Consider the following 17,453-nt stretch of genomic DNA (forward strand, 5'->3'; position numbering starts at 1 on the left):
AGGAGCAAATGTAGTTCACATGCTTCTGAAAAAAGCTTAGTGTGCAATACTACATGGAAGACACATACATGCAAGTGCACCAGCACATAAGTATATGTGCAGTTATACTGTGATTGTATCTACTTTCCCATTGTCTTGGGCACAGGTGGGCAATTCCAGTCCTGGAGGGCCGGTGTGTATGCAGGTTTTTGTTTCCACTGATTACTCTGGCTAAATGAGCTAATTGGCCGTATACACCAACAATAGATCACAGTAAAACCATATCATACAGGGACACAAGGACAGTCTTTGACTGTCATTAATACCATCATCAAGAAATGTAGCTAAAATGTCAGATGGTGTAAATGTTAGAGCCAATTAAGTAATTAAGGCAGCGGTTAGCATGAAATGCAGAAAGAGATACGGCCCTCGCTGCCCACCTCTGGTCTAGGGATATGTGTTGCATTGTGTTATATTGTGATACCCTGACTACTGTCCTAATAACTTGGACCAAATTCTGACAAATAGCTGCCACAACTATTTTGTTTTTGTAAATGTCCTGCTTGCATCTATAAACTAGCCAGCGAGGATACATTTATCAAACTCAAATGTCCTGACGATAAAGAGGGAGAAATTAAAGCTGACTGCCAATTAATAGCGTGTTTACTTCAATAAACTCCATTACAGGCTATATTATTTTCTAGCTGTGCGCATCACTGGCCAAACAGGAATAAAGTAATTGTTTTAAAATAACACGCCAACTAACACCTCTTCCTCTCCTGTTAGGCTTCATTCCAAAAAGTCATTCTAACGTGTGAAAGTGTATGTCTGACTCATTATGAACTAATCGACATAAACTCCCCAGTAACCTGCAACCCTAGAGATTGGGCTTCCAGCGGGGAAGGTGTGATTTAATGCATTCAGGCTAAATTGAAGGCAGTAGACTAGACTTCATCCTGAGCGAGCTTTTTTTTAATCCTTTTTTCAGTCTGAGAGTAGTGTGGAAAGTGCAGCAGAGGAGTGCAGTGCTGGGGTGGTGTGCGGCGGTTTGCATGCGGGGGCCCAGGTCTGACAGTACCTCTGGGAGAAGATGTCACGGTAAGGGCTCCCGTGCTGCATGGCGATGCCGTAGCCGCGGTCGGCCGCGTTGTTCCCCACCGTGTAGAAGGAGCAGTCCTCGTCGTTAATGGCAACGTACTCCAACACCGCCGCGTCCCACACGAAGCCAAACCGTCCGTATTTCACCTGAGGAAAAAACAAAACGCTGGGGTTATTTGATCACAGATCAGCAACTCGTGGTCCCCCAGGGCTGAGGACTGCAGCTTTTCCGCTCTCCCTTTACCTGGGAGTCAGGTGTGAAGACAGTCTGGCCAATTACCTGCACTAATTACCTGGGAGAAAAGAAAACTAGGGCTCCATTTCGATTTAAGGGCCAGAGGTGATGTTTTCTGCCTTCGAAAATGTAACATAAACAAGCAGCTGGACTAAGAGAAGTGTTATCCTCTGGCAAGATGTTTTAATTAATTAATTTCTCACTCTTTATGATAGTGAAGTCAATTATAATTATTATAGGACCCATCTCTGTCCTTTGAGCAGTTAACCTGTGCTGTGTGTCTCTCTCTGTGGGTGTTAAGAAGAGACTCAAAGATCAAGACAATCAACACTATTTTTCGAAAGTTCAATTCTACATACTGTAAAAGACCAAAGAAAACAAATTCTATTTTAGTCAAGATTTGAAATTTGTTTTCTTTTTTTACCCTTAAGTTCTTATACTGTCCACTAAAATATGATTAGGTAGCTGAACTCCCTGAAGCATTTAAGAAATTTAATTTTGACCACAGAGGTTGAAAGAAACCTTTTTTTTTTCCCTCGTTAAACATTTTTGGGGAAGTGTATGGCTGCTTATTATTAAATTACTGTTTCAACTTGCGAATGTCCCCTGCACACCATTGCCTTACTAATGGGAGAATTCAAATGTATTGTGAAAAACAGTAACTGAAGCTATCCAATATCCACATTCATAAGCCAAGTGGCAACATTTATATCCCTATTTTAGGCCTTTGTCTCACAGTGGTATTTTGTAATTTGGGTTATTGTGGGCTGTCCCCCTTGCTCAAGATAAACACATCATTACCATATATATTTGCATGAATTCTGTTGGAACAACAAGCAAACAAACAAACAGATACACACTTAGCAGGCTAAAAAGGAAAGATATTTGGCACACAATAATATGAGTGTGTACTCCCTGCTGGGAAAACTGCTCAAGCTTGGTTTTGAAACAGCTGGTAGCTGGTTAACTAGTTCAAACCATCTCCCAGCTTGACCTGGTTTAGCTGGTGGACCAGTTCAGGCCAGCTTGACATGGTTTGACCAGCTCAAACTATGTTTTGAAACAGCTCAGAATAGCTACCAGCACTAGCAGGTTGACCAGCTCATACGCAGCTAAACCAGCTTAATGACCAGCTCATACCCAGCAAGACCAACTTATGGACCCACTCAATTTTCAAGCTGGGCAAGCTGGCATTGCTGGATTTTACAGCAGGTCACTGTTAGAACTTGGGACATTTTACTGCATACCGTGCAGTTGTGACCGTATATAACTTCAGTTTTGAGCACAGATGACCTCACAACTTTGGGCCTGTGTGACTCTACATGTCTAGCCTGAGCGAATACACAGTTTTTATTCTGTGTCACAGTGCAACCCTAAGGCTGTAGGCTTTTCCATCAAAGCATCTGGAGAGCTCATGTTCCTCACTGAGCCCACTGTATCAGCTCCACATGCTCCTCCAAAGTTCAGTTCATCCGTGCATGACTCATCAAGAAAAACCAGGCCTGAGCTTGTGTAATCTCTGACTAGAATCACCCATACGGTCTCACCGCGCTAAACTGGTCTACCAACCTCCTCTCAGGCATTGCCATTAGTCACCATCTGCTTATAGGGTTACACAGCAGTGGGAACGGACCCCGGAGGGAGTGGGACTGATCTCGGATCAGCGCGGGGGTTCATCTCGAGGCTCACTGGCAGGGGTCTGACAGCACGTACTGGCCTGAGAGCGAGGCGGAGAAAGCTTTGGTTCAGAAGACGGGAGGCTTTGTGATTGACGTGAAAAAATTCAAGGTTAACTTACTCTGAAGCGAATGGCGTTGGCCATCTTTCTGAAATAAGTGGCAATTCTACTAAAGCACCTCACAAACTAATTAGGAGGAAAACATCTTAGGTTTTCAGATTACATGAGCTTGACCTTTATTTAAAAACTAAGAAACTATTCCTATTTCCCCTTGTCTAAATGCAACATGATTAATTTTGGGTGTAATATGAAATTTAACCTCAAACCAAAAATAATTGCTTCACAACCCCATGTATGTTGTTATCTTTTTCATGAAAGATTCTTCAGGATGATTCTGATACTTCATGCTAAGCTTCAACAAAATTACATTCTGCCCAAATTAATTAAAATACATCTTCATATTCCTTATGTATTCATATTTTCTTATTTAAAATGTCCTATTGCAGTCTCCATACTGGGTTATTAGGATAATATAACTGGCCTGCACCTGCACTTTTTGGACCTATTGGCTTCCTGTACATGCTGTTCTCACACAAGAAGAGATTCAACCTGATTGACAAGAACCAATTAATTAAAAAATTAAAACATCTCCAAAGACCTCAAGCCTTAAGCGTCTGATGAGATACCATCCATCCCAACCCCCCCACCCACCCCAAGCAAACAAACACCCACTGCCCACGCCTGGCAAGACGTCTACCTCAGGCATTTTTCATTTTCAACAAACAAGAGAGACCGCATCTCCAGTACAATGTACAATGGTGGCATCTATTGTCTCTCTAGTTTCCCCTCAATTCTGACTCACTCCCTCACTCTCTGTCTCTATGGTTTCCTGAGTAAACAAGTTGTTACAATGAATCCCACAGTGAATAACCTTGTAATCACTTTTAATTAACATAACACCCATTCAGAAAATTGATATTGCAATAAAGGTTTGCCCACTTGAAATAATAATTTCCAAAATGTGTTTGGTGTGTTATATTGTTCTAGCATAAAATTTTTCACACTCAGTGAGCACTTTATTAGGTATTTCATAGACTTCTGCTGCTGTAGCCTATCCGCTGAGAGTATTTTGTGTTCAGAGATGGTCTTCTGCATACCACTGCTATAATATGGTTATTTGAGTTACTGTCATCTTTCTGTCAGCTTTGACAAGGCATTTTTGCCTGCAGAACTGCTGCTCCCTAGATGTTTTTTGCTTTTCCCACCATTCTCTGCCAGCTCTAGAGACTGTTGTCATGAAAATTCAAGGAGATCAGCAGATCAGCTGTCTGGCACCAACAATAATTCCAAGTCACTTAGATCTCACAATTCAATCCTTTCCCATTCTGATATTTGTTCTGAACAATAGCTGAACCATTGGACCATGTCTGTATGTTTGTATGCATTTAGTTGCTGCCACATGATTGGCTGATTAAATATTTGCATTGACAAGCTGGCGTAAAAGTCTACCTAATAAGTTGCTCACCGTGTGTGTAAAGATCTGACCCATTCACTGTGACAAATATGCAATAACAGAGGAAACCAGGAAGGGGGGAATACGTTCTCACTGCACTGTACCTGCTGCATGTTCAGTAAAAACACCACTGCCAAGGAAAAGGGAGTTTCCATTTTCAACTAAGAATAAATGAAATTATGTCATACCAGAAATGGTTTGTCAGTCTGGGAGTACTCCTCATGAACTAGGGCCAGTGCACGAATTCCGCGGTGATACTGTATGCTCAGAGCTATCGCCTCACAAAAACACCACATAAAGCACAGAGAAACCCTGCAACCAGTAGTTGCCATGGCATCTCCTATCCGCGGCTGTGAGCGCCCGGGACTCCGGCGATTTCGCCGGGGCAAGGTCAGGACAGCCGAGCGCCCGGGACTCCGGCGATTTTGCCGGGGCAAGGTCAGGACAGCCGACATCCGCCGGCTCCGCGGACGTGGGGAAACACGAGGGCCGCGCGGGAGAACGGACGGACGTACGGGAACGGGCTGGAAAAGAAAAGAGAAAAAACGCGCACGCGGGCCCACTCGCGCAAGCGTACGAAAGGATTCTATTAAGCCGGGGAGAGCGGGAGAGCGGGAGAGCGGGAGAGCGGGAGAGCGGGAGAGCGATAAAGAGATGAGGGATGAACGCGTGCGAGCCCTTGAGCGATGCCGCGCGTAGAGGAAGACCGCGAGCCTCGCCTCTCCGTGAGACGCTGCCTCCCGCCGCCGCGGCAATCAGGGCGGCTGTGATTCTAATTGCACCGAGGTAATTATTTAAAGCCATTTTCATCAAATGCAAGGCGCTCCGCGAATGCTAATCACATCATTGTTTTCCCGGGAAAAAAAATTAGCGTACACCTCACTAGATGCATAATCACAAAATTAAAGCCAGCTTTTTTTTTCCCACCCTCTGCCGAAAGACAAATGCTGATGTGATGTCATTTATGTGAGGGATGAGCACTATCGTTGGCAATAAAGTTTCCCGCGTCTTTATCCAACGCGAGAAGGCGAACATAAGGCGGTGTGTTTTTAATTACAGCCCAGAAATGTGTTTGTTGTTTAATGGGTTTTACTGTGAGATTTTAATTTAGTCTCTTTGGCAAATTCCAAATCTCAAAGTGCCTAATTGACAGAGCTCTTCTGGCACAAGGCTGTACCTCCAAGCAGGGAACGCTAATTGAGGAAAAAAACGGTTTCCTCAGGGCAGGCTTGTCCAGAGATATCGGAGACAGTAGACAGGTTAAGTGAAGTGACCGAGCTGACCCAACGCCAACAATTCTCCTCAAGCACACCTCGAGTAACACCCTGATGAGCTCAATCGCATTCTAACCATCAGCGTAATGACAACCTGATGAGGTCACTTCCTTTTTAGCACAGGCTGACCGACTCTCTGATGAACTCAGTTCTGCTCTATAGATACATAATGACAATCTGATGAGGTAACTTCCTCCTTAGCGCATTCTGAGCGATTCTCTAATAAACTCTGTTCATCTCGAGGACACAAGTGACACCGTCACTTCACTTTCCGACTATGGAATGACAGCTCAAGTTCCGTCGACCAAATCTATATTAATGACTTTAAAAGTTCTGTCTCTCTACCAATGAAACCAAAACTTTTTTTTACTTTTCGTGTGAAGACAATATTGCACTTCTATGCTTGCCGCAGTCTCGCCGTGTTAATGAGCACAGCCATTTATATCTAAATTCACTACAGTGAGTCCTCCCTGCCACAGGGGCGCTGTGTTTTATATCTAAATACACTACAGTGAGTCCGCCCTGCCACAGGGGCGCTGTGGTTTATATCTAAATACACTACAGTGAGTCCGCCCTGCCACAGGGGCGCTGTGGTTTATATCTAAATTCACTACAGTGAATCCTCCCTGCCACAGGGGTGCTGTGGTTTATATCTAAATACACTACAGTGAGTCCGCCCTGCCACAGGGGCGCTGTGGTTTATATCTAAATACACTACAGTGAGTCCTCCCTGCCACAGGGGCATTGTGGTTTATATCTAAATACACTACAGTGAATCCTCCCTGCCACAGGGGCGCTGTGGTTTATATCTAAATTCACTACAGTGAATCCTCCCTGCCACAGGGGTGCTGTGGTTTATATCTAAATACACTACAGTGAGTCCGCCCTGCCACAGGGGCGCTGTGGTTTATATCTAAATACACTACAGTGAGTTCTCCCTGCCACAGGGGCGCTGTGGTTTATATCTAAATACACTACAGTGAATCCTCCCATCCAAAGGGGGTAACATGGGTATAGAGCACATGGGAGTGTGGGTGCTGTGTCTGAGACTGAGTCTAACCCCCATCTCCTCTTTGTAATAATTTGGCACCAAACATGGGGCTGTGTACATCCAGTTCCCACCCTGCTGTAAAATCGAGCTATGCCAGCTTGACCTGCTTGAAAATTGAGCAGGTCAAGCTGGTCATGAAGCTGGTCCAGCTGGGAATGAGGCAGACATTCAATATATTGTTTACAGAATATCATAAAAGATACTGCGTACTGTAAGCAGTGAACAATCATGAATTTCTGATGCAGTTTCAATAAAAGCTAAGTTAGCTGCACAATGATTAAATACAGAACTCACTTGTGTGCCAACAAACAATTCATGATTCATTAGCTTAAAAATTATAATGAATATGTTTGGGGTCAGACTTACAAAGCCTTTTGCAATGATTTTCAGGTGGACATATGACGCATTCTGCCCATGAAACATGCGTCATATGTTTGAAATTGGAGCAAGGGGCTGGAACTGCAGTATGCGTGTGATATAATCGAGTCATCGCAAGCTGTACTTCTCTCCTTAATGCATATGCATTTAAGCAATAATAAACTCTGGGGGTTTGTAACAGAAAATATTTAGAAAATAGTATTAAATTAACAAATATCTCATGCAAATTGTGGAAAATGACTGAAATAAAATGCCACCAACGTGATAGTAGCAAGAGTTTGAAGTTTAAAGTAAAAAATATGAGTAGGCTGAATGCATAGTCAAGCTCATTGCAAGGTTACATCTCACATTTCATTCAAACCGCACTAGCTGCCACAGCTGGATCCTGTACACATTTTGTCCTGCACTGGACACACTTTTGCGTGGCAGCCAAGACAAGGAATTTTATCTGCGCCGTTTAAGATCTGCCTCTTTCACAAATGCGGTTCGTAGGCAGTCCCATTCCTCGAATGCATAACGAGCTCTAGCCTTCGTAAATAAGATAATTTCAGGCAGACTGCGACCGCACCAGCACACCCTCGTCAGGCCACGCTTTGCGCTGCGAGTTGCATGTGCGTAAATCCGGCCTGTGATTTCTAACTATATTTCTGAGGCAGTGAAAGTACAGAATTTTTTTAACAATAGGAAGCCGCCCCCTGGGGCGACAGGCATACCCACAGCGAGGGTGCATCGGACCAATTAAGCCTTTTGAATTACTATTCCAAAGTCATTTTCCAAAGGCCTTTTATTCATTAGCTTTTGAGGTTCTAAATGGTCATTTTTCACGGCATTCTGTTAAAATACCGAAGGCAATTGTCATGTCGTTTTTGTAATAGGGATAGCAGGGCCCCTTTTATGATAATGGGCGAAGGCAGGACCATTTAATAATCGAGGAGAAATTGGCAAAACATCGGAAGCGACATACACAGATCAGCACATGAAAGCTCACACTCAGGAGTGATTTGGGTCTCCTGTTGAGTACTGTTTTTTCCTCTTTTTGTTGTCCTTATTTCCTGAACACTTTTGTATGACACTGACTTTTCTTTCCAACCAAATATTGTTTAATGTATGTCAAATGTTTGTATAAATCAGTATTTATGTAAAAAGTTGAAGATGCACCTCCGTGTTTCGGACCTCTGTATTCTCCGTGGGTCCCTCCCCCCGGTTTGTTCTGGCTGGGAAAGGGCCGAGACCGCCGGGGGAAGACGCATCAGTGTGCGTGCGGGCGAACATCCCACTTATCGGCCGGCTAGTCTCATTCACGATTACATCCAGCGGAATGTAATGCGTCCTTTTTACATTTCAAACGACTCAAATTTGAGTCTAATCTGCTGCCGTGTAGCTTTCAAAAACCCTGCTTACTGCTTGCTGTTCGTCGCTTTGCCTTTCAGGTCCCTCAAGGCGATCACGCCCTCTGGTTCTTGTAATAATGCAAAAAATATAGAAAAAAATCTTTCCTCAGAGAAACATTCACAATGTGCATATCAAATGAAAGCTCTGCTTTTCGCAGTATACAATTATAGCCATACTATCTGTGCTATTATCCCAGCCAATGAGAGAGTGGCTCTTTTGATTTACCATAGGTTATATTCCTCACCAGTTTGGGAAGCCAGCTCACTTTCAATTTCAATTGCGCTGAAGTTATATAAATAAAAATTAAAACTACATGAAGTAAACTCTAATCTGACAGAACTGGTTAATGTGACATTGGATAAGACGGGCAATTATCCATTATTGAAATGGGAAATTTCAACAACCAAGCTGTTTTTCATCTGACAGCAGTCTTTTCAATGAAAAACAGGTCACTGCTACCAAGCTGAATATAATAACAGTAATTAAGTCACATACAGTAATATACTTTTTGTCTTGAGAGTAACAGTATCTTGGTTGTGTGGCTGAGAAGCTAACTTGTCACACTGAAGCTCAAAGCACTTTTGGAAGTTGCTGTGGATAAGTGTCTGCCAAATGTAAATGTAAATTAATGCATATTTTTACATGCATATTTAACACTTAGAAAAAAATGATTGAAGAAAACAAAAAGTTTTTCTAAAAATCATGTAACTTCCATACTGTTGTTCAGGTACTGAAAGGACAGGCTGGGAAACTTTTCACTATGGGGGCCAGTGCCCTTGGAGAATCTGAAGAGTGGGGGACTGACAATGACTTTTTAAAATTTGTCCTGAAATTCCATAGTCCTGCCTTCCATTGTAAAGCCACCACATTACTGTTCCCTTCATGTACTGCAGCCCTTTACACAGTTCAATCTCAGCATACAATGCATGTCCTGAATCCACCCATTAGGCAATTCATAATAATATTCGGTATTCTAAAGTACAGTGTATTAATTTGTATTCATTATATAAACTATAGATATGTATTTGTATTTATGTGAGCACATTACATTACATTAATCATTTAGCAGATGCTCTTATCCAGAGCAACAGACAATAAAGTGCAAATCAGAACCAGGAACAAGTGCGTTGATGGCCCGAGACGAAAGTATAGTTCCAAGTCCTAGAGCGATCACATACAGTACTGTGCAAAAGTAAAAATAATTCAATGAAAGGTCCTAAATAAACATACTATACATTTTACATTACATTTTAATAATTTGGCAGGATAGTTCAAATGGAATGCGTTAAAACTGCATGTTGTTCCAAGCATGTTGGAGAACTTGCCACAGTTCGTCTGCAGACTTTGGTTGGCTCCTTGCTTCTGATCTCAGGCAGCCTTGATCAAGTTTTTATGTAAAAAGTAGTAAATTGCTTACAGTAATGTTACTTTTTTTAAATTAAATACAAAAATGTCTCTGTAAAACTAAATCTTTTGGGAAATGAATATTTGGAAATCTCAAATGTGCTCTTTTATACTAACACACACAAAAAAGTAAACATACTGTATATATAATAAAGTCTAGGGTGCCTAAGACTTCTGCACAGTACTGTAGATACAACTTGAACCCTTGAAGAGTACACCAACTTTCCAACTAGCATATAGGCATGGTTGGCCCATAGCATTCCACATACTGTACATCTATGTGACCTCTTTCCATTTGGACTACAACACCTTCAGTCCCAATGGAATCATCAGTCTATACAATGCTAGGAGGCTAGAAGTAACTGTAAGGTACACAACCATCAAAATTGCTTCCGAGAAGGTAAAGAATGGTGCTTGGTACATACTGTGTCACTAATTGAGACAACGGAGTGACTACAGAACTTCTGTACACACTGGTAAGGTTCTGGGGCCCTGTGAAAATGCAGCAAACCTTTTAGTCCAGGCCCTCTTGATGTCTTGGGGCCCTGGGTTGTCATCTCCAGTACTCCCCCCTACTGCGCATGGCCCACCTGGGTAAGGTGTACACTCCTATTGGCTCCACCAAACATGTTCTCCTTCCAAAGGGTGAAGACTAACTGATTCTGAACTCGCTGAACATCCTCTACACATCACCAGGACTCACTGCCTACTGTAAACACCTTCTAAATATTACCAGCACTCATCGCCCACTGCCAACTGTTTCTTCCTCTGCGTAGACACGATAAGATCTGCACAGCCGTTGGGCCCTTGAGCAAGGCCCTTAACCCTGTATTGCTCCGGGGGGGCTCCCCTGCTTGGTCTAATCAACTGTAAGTCTCTTTGCATGATTAAATAACTAACAAATTATTATTTATCAGCAGGTTTCAGGCTTCAGTGCAGATCCACAGCTTTCCTTCAGAACAGTTCAGCCACCTGTTTCTCCCTACAAACACACAGCCGATTTGAAGGAAGACACATGATCAGAAGCCACTATTCTATACCATCTCAACATTTTCTCAACTTTCACACCTGTGCATAAACCTTCTGCACATTTTCAAGGGTCACTGCTTACACACCATATAGGGTGGCCTGTAGCGTAGTGGTTAAGGTACATAACTGGGATTCGAAAGGTCAGTGGTTTGATCCCCGGTGTAGCCACAATAGGATCCGCAGAGCCGTTGGGCCCTTGAGCAAGGCCCTTAACCCTGCATTGCTCCAGGGGAGGACTGTCTCCTGCTTAATGTATATATACACATTGCTAGGACTCCGTATCGACACATCATACACATATGGTGTGGACCCACAATACGCACTCTCTAAAGAGCTCACTAAACTCACACGTCTCCCAAACTCGTATCCTTCTTGTGAGCTTTTATTAACTTTTCTTGGGCAAAGAGTTGTTTTCCTTCATCAAAAGCATGGCTGAAAAACAGAATCGGGTCCCAGAAGACGCGTCTGAAGCACCGGACAGCGGGCACCTGGGAAATAATGTCTCCAGAACCTCCTGCTTTCCCCAGGGCCTGAGAAGGCAGCGCGCAGGTGTTCCGTGCCCGCCCCATGCAGCTGACAGTTACACCAAGAGAGAGGGAAAAAAACATGAGACAACTTCCTCTCCTTCGTTTGTTTTGCTTCTTAATTGGCCTTGAGCTGTCATTAATTTTCTTTGCTTCCTAAGGAAAAATAAAAAAAGCAATTAATAGTCTATCGCAAACCATATGCAAATCTAAGAACCAATTTCCAAAGATGTGAGCGGAGAACGGCACCCAGAATAATTAGAAACAGCTGTTACAGAAACAGCCCAGGACAGCTCATTGGGCTAGAACTAAAATGCATCTGTTAATAGGATTTGGCAGAAAATTATTTTTTCAATTTTATTTTAATTATCAGCAGCATTATTTCTCAGATCGGTAAGACTTATCGTAACGTTTTCTATTTTACAGCAGACGATGCCACCATTCCCCAGTGCCCTCCAGCCCTTTCCGCAGGAGTTCTGAACTTGGGGAAGGGGGGCTGTTTTCTGCAAATAAACTTGGGTGAAGCCAAAAAGCATTGTAAGTGACAGCATGGTGTTTAAGCAATCTAATCTCTGTTTTGTTCTACATGATAAACAGAATCAGCTTGAATGAGAGCATGCTGATTGCTTGTTGTAATTCTAATATGAAGAGTGGTTGCGGACCGATGGTGGGCCATTAAACGCGTGCAGCAGAGTCGAGTGATCTCACAATATTTCTCTCCTCGGTGTCGGAGGGACGGGGGGAAGGAGGTTCGGCGTAGAGAGGCGTTGTTTATCCGGTCTGTCACTTTTACATTACATTACATTACATTAATGTCATTTGGCAGATGCTCTTATCCAGAGCGACATACAGTTGATTAGACTAAGCAGGAGACAATCCTCTCCTGGAGCAATGCAGGGTTAAGGGCCTTGCTCAAGGGCCCAACGGCTGTGCGGATCTTATTGTGGCTACACCGGGGATCGAACCACTGACCTTGCGGGTCCCAGTCATGTACCTTAGCCACTACTTTGGGGGTGATTTTTACTTCATGACAGATTCATACTCCAGAAATAAAGATGCATTTCAGTCACATTTGGAAAGTTATGCAAGAGAAAGGCCATTCTCTTTGTGCTCGTGTCACGCTATGTACGCCAGCCCCAACCCCGCCTATCACCCGCTATGTGATCGGACACTCACTGAGGAACACCTGTACACCTACTTATTCACACGATTATCTCATCAGCCAATCGTGTGGCAGCAGTGCAATGCATGAAAGCATGCGGATATGGGTCAGGAGCTTCAGTTAGTGTTCACATCAACCATCGGAGTGTGGAAAAAAATCTCAGCGATTTCAACCGTGGCATGATTGTTGGTGCCAGACAGGCTTGTGTATTTCTGTAACTGTTGATCTCCTGGGATTTTCACACAGTCTCGAGAGAGAACCTTGAGTCGGATGGGCTGAAACAGCAGAAGACCTCGTTGGGTTCCACTTCTGTCAGCCAAGAACAGAAAGCTGAGGCTGCAGTGGGCACAGGCTCATCAAAACTGGACCGTTGAAGACATAAAAGCGTAACCTGGTCTGATGAATCTTGATTTCTGCAGAGGCATACAGATGGTAGGGTCAAATTTGGCTCCAACATCATGAATCCATGGACCAAACCTACCTCGTGTAACACAGTCCAGGCTGGTGGAGGTGGTGTAAAAGTGTGGGGAATATTTTCTTGACCCACTTTGGGCCCAATCAATCATCGCTCGAATGCCACAACCTATTTAAGTGTTGTTGCTGATCATGTGCATCCCTTCATGGCCACAGCATACCCATCTTCTAATGGCTACTTCCAGCATGATAATGCACCATGTCACAAAGCAAAATTCATCTCAGTGGCCTTCTCAGTCACCGGATCTGAATCCAACAGAAAACCTTTGGGATGTGGTAGAACGGGAGATTTGCAGCATGAATGTGCAGCAATGCAATCATGTCAACATGGAACAGAATCTTGTGGAGTCCATGCCATGAAGAATTGAGGCTGTTTGAGAGCCAAATGAGGCCCTACCCAGTATTACTATAGTATTCCTAATAAAGTGCTCAGCACGTGTATATGCAGAAACTAGGCCTTTCTGCAGTATTCCTCCTCATGTCCACTTCTATCTACTCATTATCGGGCGCATTATTATTTCATTAGTAAGTAGTCAATCATCTCAGCTCAGGAGTTCTGGTTGGGTAGCAATGCCATGGTCAGTTTCCATTGCAGGCTAAAAGCTAAAAGCTTGCAACAAGAGAGTTTTCCTGCCAGTCATGGGTTTGCTCTTTGAATTTCGAAGAACGCCCCCCCCCCCCCCACTTTGTCTCATCTGACCACAAAACTTGACTTTCTTCTTGTTTCCTTGCAATCTTTAAAGGGGATTTGATATGCATTCAATAAAATCTTCCTTTTTGCCTCTGCACATATGGGCCGGATTTATCGACCGGCTCCTGGACTGTTTCTCCCTATCTCAGCCTCTGAACTTCAACCATTGCCGTCTCAAAATTGCCATTGTGATTCACCTTCTTTCATTAAACAATTTTATCCGTGCCAAGCTCCTCTGCCTTGGGGAAAAGCATAAAGTAGGCTTTGCCCACGCATAATTTTTAATGTGAAATGGGCAACGTACCCCCCTACGCGTGCTGTCTTATCTTGTTTTGGCTCCTTCTTAACTAAACAAAACTCAAAATAAGAACATCGCACCTCAACACTTGCCATAATTATTTTCTTGCAAATTTTCATATGCAAAACACATACATGTATGTGTTAGTGCATGCTGTATATTAATTAAATATCAGTATCCTTGTACACTTACACCTACACAGGGAATTTAGCCACAATTAACCCTGTAGACACATCAACTTCCAAAACCTAATTAGATTCAAACCAGCAGGGCAGCAAAACGCTATGCCAATTTGTGAATTTCCAAGACTTGTCTTGTTAGCTCTCTGGTAAAGTACACACACCCACAGGTATCACTCAAAAAGAAGAGCACTGTCTTTGCTACAGAAAGCTGGGGAACAAAACACACACCAAATGAACTGTTCCATAATGATGGTTACCACGAGGAGGAGAGATCTTCAGGCGTTAGAGTCGCAATGTAAGTGTCAGAGAGTATTCATGCCAACTGACAGCACCAAGGACTACTCATTAGAGACTATGTGGGTTAAGTTGAGGGCTTGCATGCTGCTTAGGCAGACCCCGTGCATGGTAGTTAGTCTGATATACCATGGTGGGGGATTTTTAATATGCACCCACAAAACCCACCACTTTCAACATGCACAGCCCTCCATGACACTATGTGTGCAACGACACACCAGCCGGGATGCAACCCTTGACTTTGTGATATCCTACACGATTTCCGAAATATTACGTCCAGTGGGAACCGGTGACCAAGCCGGGGTTACGCTGAAAGATGACAGAAGGAGGAGGATGGTGAATCCCATTACAAAGGAGGCACTCTGCCTGGTCATAACAGACTGGTACCATGTGCGCATAAGCTGAGGGTGTCAAAAATGGAGGCCTTGAAAATGACATTAGCCACAATGCTAGACGGAGGGTAAAAATAACAGACAAGCCATAGAAGATGGAAACGGAAGCAAATGAACAATTGAAGAAAGACAGGAGCAGTTTGACAAACACGGAAAGACAAAGATGTGGAAATCGCTCAGGGACTTGGTTAATTTAGACCTGGGAAGATAGCAGAAACACTCATGTCATATTAGTTGCAGAGACACATGGACTGAAACAACGTTTTTTGCCCGGGCCTGGTGTGAAAGCACTTCACAGAGAATTCTCCCTCTCCCCACAGCGAGTGCCAAGAATGAGCGTCTTTCACAGACGCTCTATCACAGAGGTGGGGGCGACATTGGCTCAGGAGGTAGGAGCAGTCGTCTCATTGGCTCAGGAGGTAGGAGCAGTCGTCTCATTGGCTCAGGAGGTAGGAGCAGTCGTCTGGCAGTTGGAGGGTTGCTGGTTCGACCCTGCCCTTGAGTGTGTTGAAGTATCCCTGAGCAAGACATCTAACTCCGAAATGCTCCAGAGAGCTGGTTGGTGCTTTGCATGGCAGCCAATCATCATTGGTGTGTGTGTGTGAGTATATGTGTGAATGGGTGAATCAGAGGCATCAATTGTACAGCGCTATATAAATGCCAACCATTTACCATTTAGGTAAAGTGTCAGTTTAGCGTACAATCCGTAGCATGGATGTGTGGTTCTCTTGCATTCCCAACCATTATCTGGTTATATTTCTGATGGATTGGTATAATTAGAATTATTCATCCTTTAATCAGCCATTCTCAAGCTTCCAACTATTTGGAAAAAATAAAATGTGGCAACTATATCCAAAGAGCCTGGGCCAAATCTACCAAATACTATCTGAGCTATAGAACCACACTCCATGACGACACAAGCTCATTTGGCTATGCAGATAGCATCAGTCTCTTAAGATGCCTCGCCAACAAGTCTGTCAGACTACGCAACTGGAGGCCCATTATCCGACCGAATGGGTCCTAAAAAATGACTTGATCCTGAATAGGAAGAAGAGTTGAGAAGCAGAAATCACACGCGAGGAACGTTCCGGTAACAACACCATTACAGTCGGGCGGGTAGGAAGTGCCAGCGGTTCAAACCGTCCACAAGCTGGGTTGACTAGACACCTGTACTATTCTCTCTCTCATTATAGCCGAGTCTCGGACATGGCGATGAAGGCATCAAAACGCCGCTACCTGTGAGAGTAATGGCCCTAGCAAGCAGGTCGGTGCCCGGCCTCGTGCTGATTTACTTTGCTCTCATTAGTCTGCCGCGGGAGGATCACTACTGGGCGCATGTACCGAAGGGGAGGAAGAGGAGTTTGAGCAAGCGGAGCAGAGAGACGCTTCACTTCATCTCCAAACGGGGCGCCCAGCCACTAATCCACCTCCCCTCTCTTAAAGAGCGAAGGGCTGAGGCCGCGGCCTCCTTACCTCGAGTGCCGATGAACCCTTCCCACCCACCGCGCAACCCTTTCCCTCAAACCAGATTAACAAGCACCAGGAGGCAAATTACAAAATAGCAGCTGCGCGCTCTCCATTCACCCTCCCGGCACTCGCACTCGCACTCGCACACGCACTCATGCGCACTCACACGCACACGCACACGCACTCGCACACGCACACGCACACACACTCACTCATGCGCACTCACACGCACTCGCACTCACACGCACTCATGCGCACTCACACACACACACGCACTCACACGCACACACACTCACTCATGCGCACTCACACGCACTCGCACTCACACGCACTCATGCGCACTCACACACACACGCACTCACACGCACACACACTCACTCATGCGCACTCACACACACACGCACACACACTCACTCATGCGCACTCACACACACACGCACTCACACGCACTCGCACACACACACACACACACACACACACATACTCTACACACATACACACATGCACACACTCACACACACTCTACACACATACACACACACACACACACTCTACACACATACACACACACACACACACTCTACACACATACACACACACACACACACACTCTACACACATACACACACACACACACACTCTACACACATACACACACACACACACATACTCTACACACATACATACACACACACATACTCTACACACTGTGGCGGCCCGATCAGGGATCGGTACACCACGGGAGTGAAGCGACCCGTGCGCCGACGCCAAGTGCTCAGGAGAATAATTAACCATGTGTATTTCCCGAGGTCGTATTTAATAGGTCAGCACCTTGGAGAGAGCCGGCGAGGAGAGTCAGCACCAAGGCCAGCAACACCGGGGAAAGGCGCGTGGGGAATGCGAACAACAAACTCTAACAACTTCTGATTGGACAGGCG

The 17,453-nt window shown here is 44.4% G+C and overlaps 1 protein-coding gene across 1 annotated transcript in view; it reads right to left on the minus strand.

Moving 5' to 3' along the window:
- Positions 1–17,453, minus strand: part of grid2 (glutamate receptor, ionotropic, delta 2) — a 243,616-nt gene that overhangs the window by 29,140 nt on the left and 197,023 nt on the right. The window contains exon 13 of the mRNA XM_061260515.1: positions 1,058–1,224. Coding sequence (XP_061116499.1) covers positions 1,058–1,224 — 167 coding nt within the window. The remainder of the gene's footprint in view (positions 1–1,057; positions 1,225–17,453) is intronic.

Source organism: Conger conger, chromosome 11 (assembly GCF_963514075.1).
Source record: "Conger conger chromosome 11, fConCon1.1, whole genome shotgun sequence".
In the NCBI taxonomy this organism is placed as follows: Eukaryota; Metazoa; Chordata; class Actinopteri; order Anguilliformes; family Congridae; genus Conger; species Conger conger.